Raw genomic sequence first — 12,621 nt, 5'->3', positions numbered from 1 at the left:
ACGAAATCTCATTGCTATTTGTCAATTTGTCATATTTCGTTTGCGAAGAACGTTACTTTGAGTTATCTACAGACATTTTTTAGTATCGGGTATTGTTTATTCTATATAAAACAACTAGTTTTACTTCCAATTATTATTGTTGTCTTATAATTATTAGTTAACTTTATGAGGTTCTGTAAATGTAATGGAAACAATTATTTTGGTTGCGTTCTTATACGCAACGCGAGCTCCGTAAACACAACGAATGTGTCATAACAAGTAAAATAAATTCGTGAAATGCATAAAATGTAAAAATAAATGTTAAATACCATTATATAACTCTTCAACTTTATAAATATACTTAATGATAATAATATTGAATATGATATTGTTCCTTTCCACAATTTGAAGCCGTTGTTCCAAAAAGGTAACCTATACCGGTGACAAGTTCGCTATATATTTTGATTTCCTCGGCTCTCTATGCCTCTTCTATTTAAGATTTTATTTGTGACTACTAGTGAAAACCACATAAAAATATATTATTATTTTTTCTATATAAAGATTTACTGTAGCTAGTTAAAAAACCTTTTTGGAGGTAACTTTTGCTATCACAAACTACTTTTCAAAAGATTTCCTTCTGTTTTACATCTGTTAAAATAAAGCGTACCGTAAAACGGGGTGAATAGAGGGTTTTTTGGGGTGGATAGAAACAGAGTTTTTATTAAAATTTGGACGTTTAACTAGACAAAACATAAAGATTATACGCAAACTCACAAGTATTTCATAATGTAACTGTGTCTAAGCATTTTAATGTAGGAAAATATTCATGTAACCCCCTAAAAAACACTATTCTCTATTCACCCCTTGAAACTCTATTCACCCCGTTTTACCGTAGTGTTTATAAGGTTTATTTAAATGCTTTAGTTATTATAAATGGCTATTTATTTAGATTTGTACAAGGATTGAAGATGTACAAGGTTTTAGGTTTCATACAACAAGGATTGAATTCCATTACTTATATGTATGCAATCAGTCTGGTTGTAGGATAATTTTTAGTTCACTTGATTGCTGAATGAAATACTGCCACCTTTTTAAACACATTATATTTAAATTATGTTTAAATATAATTAAATTATAATTTATTATATTTATTATAATTTATTATATTTAAATTGTGATTATTATAATTATTTTTAACTTGTTATTCTAATTTTAATTTTACTTTATTTAATTAATTATTTTTGTAAACTCTAACATAAGTTTATTTCAATTCTAATTGAAATTCTAATTGTGTTCGACTATGTCTTTCGCATGATGTGATTTCCTATAAATAAGAAAGCATAGAGTATTGTTTAATATGCTACACATGTAAGTATGCTTGTATTATGTTATTCTTGTTGGAAATCCAAATAAATAAATAAATAAATAAATAAATAAATACTAGCTTTTCGCCCAAGGCCTAACCCTCGTTGAGGTCGGTTATATCGCGTTTCCTAGAGAACTCTTCAAAAGTCTGGGATAAAAACTAGCCTATGTGTTAATCGTGTTTATTAACTATCTGTGTACCATGTATTGTTTTAATCTGTTCAGTGGTTCTGGTTCAGTTTTTTAGTGAAAGAGAATCAAATGTCGATACATACAAACATTTATGATTATAATATTAGTAGTATTAGTTCTCAACCAAATGCTTAATTTATTTCAGATGGCATTGTCTATGAAACAAGATTTTAGTCCGCCTATGTTGTCCAGGAAATGGATTGCCATGAAATTCAGGCCTAACATGGTAAGTAAAAATTATAACAATTAGATTTATAATAGACTGTCTATATGAATGTTGCTCCTTCCTTATGAAGTCTGACCAATAGTTGTTTGTAAAATATTGCTCTTAGTGATAAGACTGCCCATTGTATACTTATGTGGTGTACAATAAACAATATTCTATTCTATTCTATATTTGCTTACATAACAAGGTGGTTTTAATTAATTGAAATGACGACCTCCGTGGTTGAGTGCGTTACATACCGTTTTCAAGGTGTCACTAGCTCTGAGGTCCCTTGTTCGATCCCCAGTCGGGTCAATGTAAAAATACACATTTCTACAATGTCTCGTGTTTGGGTGTTTGTGGTACCTTTGTTGTATCCGAATTCCATAACACATGGGCTTTAGCAACTTACTTTGGGTTCAGAACAATGTATGTGATGTTGTCTGCATTTGTATATTTATTATTAAATTATGCAGCAATTTACATCTCTAATTATTAAAAAAAATGTATTTTTTTTATCAGTAAAATATAATACAGTAGTGGACTGTATGCGATGGGTTCGAGTGAAACGCTTCTTCAGATTTCGAGCTTGATTCATTATTAGTCTTCTTCTTTGCCTGGATTCGGACTGCCCCAACCTCAGAAAACCATTTTCAATTTATACATTAGCCTGGCCAATCAGAGGGCGCCGAGTCTGCACACGGCACTAATCTAATTAGCATTAGCCAATCAGATCGCATCAAACTTTTGTATGGGAAAACATTTTTAAAGTTTTCTGTGCTCAGATATATTATATACAATGTTCCAACCGTTTTCTAAATGTGGAACTTTATTTATCTTTAAATAATACAAATAAAAACAAGTTAATATCTACTGAATTATGCTTAAAAATAGCAGAAATGTTAAACGGTTCTCGGTCGGGTAAAGTTCTGTCGTATTTAAGCGTACGTGCAGGTCTGCACCAGTGCTGCCGCCTGGTGCGAAATAAGTGAAAAATTTGTTATGAAATATAATTCCACGTCACAAACATTTCAGAGGCGCTGATAACTGCGCAAAAAACAAGTGATAATGGGTGACATCGGGAGACTGTTAATTCATATTTCATGTAGTCCCTATGGATTGACATTTAAAAACTTTAAATCTATTTTTTTAATAGTGGTTTCTTAGGTTTACGCGAGTGTTAGACATTGAAATGAAGCTACTTTTACGGATTTTATCGCGGTATTTATTTTAGATTTTAATAGAGCTCAAGACACTTTGAGCTCATACTGCGTATGTCGGACAACAACTAATTAATTAAAATATGAAGGTAGAACTAGCAACATCTTCTGTCAAGACGAACGCCCGTGACCATGATACCTGCAAAGGTGTCGAAACGTCGGGAACTAAAATCTAAAATTAAACCGTGATAAAATCCGTAAAACTAGTTTAATTTTAATGTTTAATGAAATAAAACGAACTAAAATTGTAGCTGCTGTACAGCCGAGACAACATAGTCTGGATCCTGGAGAGCGGGCTCCTGTTTCGTGAGGACAGTATCGATGTGGAGCAGGAGTCCCCGGCGCCGGAGGCGGTGTGGCTGGCGGCGGGCGGCGGCCGCACCGGCTGGCTGACCCTCGGGGAGAAGGTCGCCTCGGTGGCCGGGGTCACCGCCTGCGTGCTCGCTTTCCCGCCTAGAAGGTAAGCTCTGGATAGAGGGTGTTTTAAATTGCCCTTTTTGGGTATCTTAAAACGGGGTAAATAGAGTTTCATGCTTGTGTATTTTAGATACATATAATATTTTAGTTTTGTCTTGTTAAACATCCAAATCTTATCAAAAACTCTTTGGTAACTGGACGACAATGCAACAGTCGCGTTTCTGTACCACCCGGATTTTTAAATTTCTTTTTTATTTTGTCAAAAGGTAGTTTCAAAATAAAATCAATCAAAAACGCGTTACGGCTTAAGCAATAGCAAAAAGGCGTGTTACAAAGTATGATCAAAAGTAAAATTCATTTTTTTTATTCTATTTTTCTTTACAATGTTTGCACCGAAAATGTAAACTCTTAGGGCATAAACTGCGTTAAGCGTGCCTCTCGCGTGTCCATACAAAAACGACCCGCGCGTGCCCATGCGCGTGCACACGCTCGTGAGCCCGTCGCGTGATACTTCCGTGCAATGGGGCACGCATGCACGCGACGTGATCACGCATCACGTTGGACGGGTCCACGCGCGAAGCCCGCTAGCGGGTGCACGCGCGTGCTTGTTCAGTTGACAGCGCTATCTCGAACCGACCGCACGCGCGTGCCCGGCCCATAACAAAAAATTACAAATTTTGATACAGAAAGGGTAATTGTTGAAGTTCAGTGTCGTCCTGCCATATGGGACCAATCAAGCGAAATAATCGTCGTCGCCGTCGTCTTGATAAATAATACAACATTAATTTATCCATAATTACTCGACTGTACACCTCCAACGTCAAAATTGTACTGAGAAAACTGCGTTACGCGGATGCACGCGCCGATGCCCGCGCATAAGCACGCGAACGTGCTCACGTGCGTGCACCAGAAGCGTGGCCCGCGACGTGCTCACGTGCGTACACACGCGTAACGCAGTTTATGCCCTTAGTGCGGCTAAGAGATTACATTTTAACAATAAGAAATCGAAATTAATATATATAACTTTAAAGAAAAACCCTCAAAAATGAAGCATTAGACAGACCAACAGGGTAAACAACTTAATTTAAAAATTGCAATAAATATATACTAGCTGACCCAGCAAACGCTGTTTTGCCGAATATTTTTTTAGTGTGAGCAACCCTTATCAGTTAGGGGTATGAAAAATAGATGTTGTTCTATTCTCAGACCTACCCAATATGTATACAAAATTTTATAAAAATCGGTTAAGCCGTTTCGAAGGAGTACGGTAACTAACATCGTGACACGGGAATTTTATGTATTAGATTATATATTAGATGTACATATTAATATCATATGCGTTCTATTCGCCCGATGCGATAGACTAGTGCACTGCAGTTATCGGTAAACGCGCGGCCGGCGTGACGTATCGCGTGTGTGACATCACACTGCTTATCAAGTGTCCTTATTGTATGATGTGTATTGAGTAGAAATAAATATTTATTACATGAACGACCTTATAGATTTTTTGCTCGCCTGCGTCGTGTGAAGGGGGATGGTTCTCCTCTTTATTATACAGGGTGTCCCAAAACTCAACGATAATCTGAGAGCGGATGAAAGGCCAAGTGATAACAGGTCAGGGAAAAAAAATAAAAAGAAATCCATATCACTCAGTTCAGCTATAAAGAGACATTTTTTTTAATTGCATCAATTTATAGTTGCAAAAAAATATCTTCAACGGCACAAGAAGTGAGATGTAAATGGGTGCCAAGTTCAATGGTCAGTCATAAAATATAATTTCTTCTTATAACTTAAGACAATATATTATAGCAAAGTCTGACTTGGCTTGTTCTCATACTTGTCATACAAATGTGAAATAGTTTTTGATTTATCAGAAGTCAACTTGGCTCTAAATGGTTGGTGTAATATTAGACACGGTGCTTCTCGCTATCTCTGACTTGAACTTGCCTCGACACTCTACCGCGTGTCTAGATCGGCACCGCCCCCATTGCTATTGGTTTAAATAAGAGCGCTCTGAATGGCCGACCAATCAGAAGCCCTTGATTTCGTTATACGATTCCGTATAAATATCGGACTTGTTTGCTGTGCCAGCGCAGACGGCGGGCCACAGGACTAGAAGAAAGAACACTGAAGAAAACTTTCAAGATTCAAGAGCTCTGAAGATTTATAATATGTCCATCGATTCAGCGGTATTAAAAGCGCCATTGCACATGAATTGTGACGCTAAAACAGATTGGGTGGCCGCGTACCGCCGCGGTCGCCTCCCTTACGGCTTGTCGGAGCGCGATCCCGCCGCGGAGTCCGCGCTGCACGCGACAACTACGCCCCGAGAGAGTCGCGCCTGTATCCAAAGATACTTATATAACTATCCCTTCACAGTCAATCGTTCCTATGCGATGTCAGAGTATTTATTTCAGCCTGGCGCATTCGGTACACAGATACACAGATTATTGTATGAAATGGATCTCGGTTGATATGGTTATGAAAAAAAAAACGCTTTTGCAAATGCTAGGTAATATGTCAGCGTTCATTTTTATTCTATATTGGTAATGGTTTGTATTGTTTTTTTTTTTTTTTAACGACATCCGCAATAAGGACTTAGTCCTTGTGTCGCGGGGTTTTACAAACATGCACAAAGGCGCGAGTATGATTCATTATTCACGTATGAATCACTGATAACATGAACCCCTCGGCTAACACGTGCAGTCATTTTATTACTGGTATAGTATATTCTAACAGCGAAAAATGGAGGCAAATATTATAACATAGGTCAGATAGGATAGTTGCTCATGATAATTGCCTTGTTCGATCTGGGCCCCGATTCTGCTATTTACAATGAATACGAAGTGTCATTAAAGCAATTTTCATTACATTCGTTACAGGTAGTCAGAAGCTTGAAAAGTCTGACAACCTGTCTTACCAAGGGGTATCGTGTTGCCCAGATAACTGGGTTGAGGAGGTCAGATAGGCTGATATATATATATGTATATATATTGATATCTATATATGTATATATATTACTAGCTTTTTCGCCCGCGTTGATGTCGGTTATATGGCGTTTCCAAGAGAACTCTTCAAAAGTCCGGGATAAAAACTATAAAAATTTCATTAAAATTGGTTCAGTGGTTTAGACGTGAAAGCGTAACAGACAGACAGATTTACTTTCGCATTTATAATATTAGTAGAGAAGTAGGGATATATATTGATAGGTCAGATAGTCGCTCCTTGTAAAACACTGTTACTTAGCTGAACCTGGTTAGACTGGAGGCCAACCCCAACATAGTTAGGAAAAGGCTAGGCCGATGATGACATTGCGACCGGCGTTGTCGCTCCCGTATAGGCCTTGTTAGCCATCAGCGCAAGTGCCAAAGTCATCCTTCACAGGCGTTAGAGACCATGGATGATGATGATGATAGTTTATTCAGATCATTCTTTTCGTTCTCCCTAGACTTGTCACAACGTTTAGTTAGTGAGACAAGTATCTTTGTATACAGGCGCGTCACTCTCGCGTCGTAATCCTCGCGCGCAGTTCGGACTCCGCTCGGATCGCGCTCGGACAAGCCGTACGAATTTGTATTAGTATAAGATTAATTTCTCTCTAACTGGTGATGGGCTCCTATTTCCGCACGTAGGCTCCAAGTCGGCCCGTTGTGCGTAATTTCTCTCTTATTATACTTTCTGATCCCGTAAGGCATTTAGTTTAATAGCTGTTGCTCGCGACTCCGTCAGCGTGGACTTCAGTTTACAGCGCGCAGTGTTTCTCAATTTTTTTAAGTAAACAATATTTGTGTCAAAAAACAGTTGACTAAAAAGTAGCATATATCCTTTCTCAGGCTCCTGACTATCTGTGTACCAAATTTGAAAGCGAGACAGACAGAGATACTCTCGCGTAAATAATACTAGCTGTTGCCCGCGACTGCGTCCGCGTGGTTAGGAGATATAAGTTATGATTTATACCAGCCCTGTTTTATCCAAATTTTCCATTGTATCTTCGCCCCTATTAGTCGCAGCGTGATGGTATATAGCCTAAAACCTTCATCGATGAATGGTCTATTCAACACAAAAATATTTTTTCAATTTGAACCAGTAGTTCCTGAGATTAGCGCGTTCAAACAAACTCTTCAGCTTTATACACCGTGATTTTTTAGTCGTCTTACAAAAGCAGCCCAGTTCATGTATCCAATGACTAAAACACGTTCATGATAAAAAAAATAGGTATTTATAAGATTTGAATAAATCTAAAATGCAATTTTTATTCAATATTATGATGCAATTCGTAGTTCTTTAGAAACAGAGCTCTGTTGCGAGCGCGGTCCGAGCCTTGTAACAATGGTGAGGGGCGCGGGCGGCGGCGTTTTTATCATTTCTAAGAGTATTTTCAGATTTCTCTTGTTTAATTTTTCTTCGTACTTATTATGTTAGTTGATGATAAAAAAATAATAATCGCGCCTATGTCGGGCTACTATAATCGGGGTATTTTACGTCGGATACATGAACTGGGCTCCTTTTGTAAGACGACTAAAAAATCACCGTGTATATTAGTATAGATATTGTTGTACAGTGCCAACCGTGTAGCCCTGCTGAAGCTGGCCGCCTACCTGTCCGTGCCGGGCCTGTTCCGCTGGTACCACCGCAGTCGCTGCCGCGGCGCCCTGCCCCCGCTGCTGGCCATCATGAGGGAGTACCTCGCGCTGGCGAGGAGGACCGCCGCCTGTCTGAAAGAGTATGCCGCACTCCATGCTCAAATGTAAGTTCTATCTCAGAGGAAAAGGAATAGAGATGATGACAATTTTTTTTGGCTAGCCCACTGTGTTCCACTGCTGTGCAAAGGCTTCCCCCAAATCCTTCCACGATTCTCTGTCCTGAGCCACATGGAGCCAGCCCGCGCGGTAAGCGTTAAGATCGTTTCGCCACCGCTTCCTAGGCCTCCCACGGCGTCGCCGTCCATCCGCTGCCTCCCATAGTGTGCTGACTTTGGCCTAACAAGGAATAGGGATGATGACATTTCTTTCCAGTGTCCGTCTTGTAGTTTATTGTATTATAATGGATACGTACGCTTGACTGCACGGATAGCCGAGTGGTTGAGGTCACCAAGCCAAACCCACTGTGCACGTCGTGTCGCGGGTTCGATCCTCGATTCCTCCAGAAAGCGTAATGCTTTCTTTAATTTAATGCTATGCTCCCTTAAAAGCTATTCTTCCCTTAACTTCTTCTTCAGCACATACTCATTTTATTTTCCTCTCTTAACATATCTCTTTTATTAAATACTAGCTGCTGCCCGGGACGTTATAAGTTAGGAATTTTTGAACGGAAGCCTCGAAGATGAATATTTTCCCCCGTTTTTGCCACATTTTCCATTACATCTTCGCCCCTTTTAGTTACAACGTCATGTTATAGAGTCTAAATCCTTCCTCGATGAATGGTCTATTGAACACAAAAAGAATTTTTCAATTTGAACCAGTAGCTCCTGAGATTAGCGCGTTCAAACAAAAAAACAAACTCTTCAGCGTTATATATTAGTATAAGATATGTTCTCTAGCCCTTCTTGTGTTATATTAATTCTCTATTATACATTTATATAGTATAATTATGATGTCATAATGGCATTTGTGTGTCCAGCGGGTCGCTATGCTCTGTGATCGAGTCGACCCGCGTGTTGCTGTGCCGGCAGCAGGGCGCGCTGTCGCTGCTGCTGTCGCGCGCGAGCTCCGCGCTGCTGGGGAACGCGCCCTGGCTGCGGGCCGACGTAGCCTGGGACGCCGTGCAGGAACAGAACAGCGATAACCTTATGGTATGACAGGATTACTGACTACACACCATCACCATCACCACAATCATCATTAAATGATGCAACGGTTTACTCGCGCGTATTTATCGGGGGTGCCCGACTAGTTTCGGACACAACCGGAGTCCTTAATCATGAGCTGACGCGGCGGGCGAGCGAATCGAACTGACGAAAGAATCGATAAATGCTCGTGAGTAAACCGTTGAATCATTTAATAATTAATCAGTCTCACGATAGTTATTATAGAAATCATTATCATCGTCAGTAAAAGTCTGACACTACCCATCTCCTCCCCCGCGGGATTGGGTGTCCATGAGGATTCTCCCGCATTAACGCGCACTTAAAGACATTCTCATCAATAAAAACTATTACTCGATAAATGAATACATGAATGATAATAATATAGTACATAACATACCAAAAATTACATGAAACACTTCACACATAGATATTTTAGTAATTATTTTATGTTTTTAATACTGATACTACCTGTTTATTTACTGTTTAGATTAAGTCCTATGTTCCTGTTTATTTTTAAGTAAGATACCTATTTAATGTAAGATATATATGTTATTTAAATAATTTTAGGTATAAGATTAATTTGCTGTGCCCCTACAAGGTCCGCAAATGCTCTAACCCATTTTGTAACATCTGTGTAAACTTTGTGGAATGCAAATAAATAATATGAATATGAATATGAATAACAAAAGAAAAAGGTATTCTAATCATCTTAAATATTTGTATTTTCAGAAAATCCACCACGCCTTTCTGGTCGTCCAATCGACGTTACTTAAACACATCGCCATGGCCCACTATGTCCCCTCGGTACAAGCGCAGAGGTGCTATAAGAATCACAACGAAAGAATATATTGGCTTCACACAGTCGTCATCCCTCACCTCACACAAGAATTCCAACTCAATTATGATTCTCTTGAAAGAATGTATCGTTTGCTCAAAAACTCTGGCACCAAAGACAGTGACAATAAAAAATTAGGTACAGCATTCAATGATAACTGGATTTATTCCGAAGTGCACACAGGGATCGCGAAATCCTGTCTAGAATTGAAACTAGCGCTAAATAAATCCAATTGTTTAGACGTTTTTCTCGATTCCTGTGCTATGAATAAGCAGGAAATCGATTTGGAGGTCCTAAATCGAGATATAGACGATATTATAGATAGTCTCACTGACTGTTTGAAAACCGTACAGAATTCGCAGTTGAGGTTGAAGAAAATTCAAAATAAGAACGTAACCCATAAAGAGTTTGAAGACAAAGAGGTTATGGTCGAAACCGCGGGAATTTTGAAAATAGAAGACCGAGAACCAGAGTGCAGAGATGAAGTTTTTTATTTCGTGAGAACTGATGACGACGACGATTGTATACAGCCAGCGGATGTAACAACAGCGCCTGGTAAAAAAGAAAAGGATGCAACGAAAGTAGTTCTGTGCGAACTGAAAAGGAAGTTGGGGAAGAGAGAAGATGTTATGAGGGAAAGAGAGAGGCAAGCTCTGGCAAAGACGATGCCGGAGCTGAAAGACATACCCGAGTTCCCGAGACAGATAGATCTCGAAGAATTCATCGAGAAAAAAGGTTATATATGTAAAATAAGGAAGGATATACCTAAGAAAAAGAAAATTAGTCTTACAACTAAAAAAGTAAAAACTAAAACTAAGAAATATACATTTAAAATAGCTAAATATTATCACGAAAATGACATTAAAGGCGAGGTTTACGAAGCAAATGCGAAATTGAATGTGAAAAGCAAACTTTTGACAATCAACCCGAATAATTGTATTACAAAGTGGTACAAACGCGTGCAGACAGCCAAACGGGAAACAGACTCTAGCGGGCTATCGGAAGGGAGCGACGCCGAAGCCGCCGACGTCGCCGAAACCGCCGAAGCCAGCAAAACAAACCAAATCAACAACGAAATACGATTCACAAGAAAAGACCTTGAACTAACGCCATCTACGTCAGAAAGTGATTTAGAATTTCACAAAGAAAATGAAATGGAACTACTCAAAGATGTCCGCCGTCATCGCGCGGCCAGAAAAAAGAACCATCCCAACCATAGACCGGCGAAAGGCACAGACAATGTAGACGAGAGATCGAAGCCCATAGAGTATTCTTTCGGGACGGGCTTGGCTATGGCGTCTGTGCTACAGATTAACAGAAAAAATCCTAATTATATTGCTGATGAAGAAGTTTTTATTGGTGACGGAGAGGTTTCGACGGATAGCGGGAATGACGAAGATGCATGAAATATCAAAAAAACTTTAATATTTGCTTTTACTTGAAACACAGGCTTTATAGAAAAGAAATAATATAATATTCCACAACTTTCACACAACGCCATCTAGTCTCAAATTAAGCAGAGCTTGTGTTATGAGTACTAGACAACTGATAAACATACTTATATATTTCTAAATATGCAATACTGTAGATAAATTACACCCAGACACAAAAACATTTGTCCTGGTTGGGAATCGAACCCACGGCCTTCGGTACAGCAGTCAGGGCCACTTAGCACTAGACCAACAGGCCAGCCTAAAGAGATGTCGCTACAGCTGTCCCGCTCTCGCACGTCCTTGACTGACATTGCAAAGTCTTCTTACTATCCTTGTATTGCTGGGTGTTCCACAAATATTCAAGTCACATGCACAAGACTCCCAGTTTCAAAACAAACTCGTCAAATCAAAGCCCTCGTTTAAAATTGTGTTAACCAATGGGCAAGACGACAATTTTCGAAAATGTGTTTTAAAATATAATATTTCTGTAATTCATAAAATAATAATTGAAAAAATTAAAGTTTAATGAAACGTTCATTTATGCGCGCCAAAACGCAGTCACCGGCGTTGACATTGCTGTGACGTCAACCCTCAGCAAACTTCTAAACAGTTGTAGTCGAAACTCGAAATAAATTCGGTGACAGCGACAGTATTTACTGAGGGCTGACGTAACACACTTTGATTAGCGTTTTAAAAAGCATGGCGGATGGCAGTATTTTGTAATTTTATTTTCTAAAATAAAATAATAATCTCGTCTTAAATCTTAAAATGGAGATTTTTTCCACAATACATACACAATATTTTATCAGTTAAACACGATATTTTAATATTCCGTCTTACTGTCGTCTTGCCCATTGTATGCTTTATGTTACTAATTCAGAAATAATTTAGATGTGATTATTGGTGGTAATTGTTCGCTTCACTATAGAGTATTCGACTAAGGCCCGATTTTTCAATCGTCAGATAACTTTTATTTGAGGAATAAATATGGCCGTTTGACATATTTTCTATACAAAAGCTGTTAAAACGTCAAAAATATTCGTCGAATAAAAGTTATCTGGTGATTGAAAAATTGGCCCTAACTCTTATAATATAAAACTGTTTAACAATAGGACAGTTTTACAAAAAAATATTAAATACGAATTTTTAATTTTATCATATCATTAAAA

General features: G+C 38.5%; 1 protein-coding gene across 1 annotated transcript; it reads left to right on the top strand.

Annotated features, from left to right (window-relative positions):
• The first annotated feature begins 142 nt into the window (after nt 1–142).
• LOC113492362 lies at nt 143–11,444 on the top strand. The gene is made up of 6 exons (XM_026869837.1): nt 143–406; nt 1,682–1,762; nt 3,213–3,421; nt 7,940–8,125; nt 8,998–9,169; nt 9,914–11,444. The coding sequence occupies exons 2-6, from the start codon at nt 1,682–1,684 to the stop codon at nt 11,423–11,425; spliced, it is 2,160 nt and encodes a 719-aa protein (XP_026725638.1). The 5' UTR covers nt 143–406; the 3' UTR covers nt 11,426–11,444.
• The last annotated feature ends 1,177 nt before the right edge of the window (nt 11,445–12,621 follow it).

The sequence above is a fragment of the Trichoplusia ni genome, chromosome 3, assembly GCF_003590095.1.
Source record: "Trichoplusia ni isolate ovarian cell line Hi5 chromosome 3, tn1, whole genome shotgun sequence".
Taxonomy (NCBI): domain Eukaryota; kingdom Metazoa; phylum Arthropoda; class Insecta; order Lepidoptera; family Noctuidae; genus Trichoplusia; species Trichoplusia ni.
The sequence above is the reverse complement of the archived record's forward strand: the minus strand, read 5'-3'. Positions and strand labels throughout refer to the sequence as shown.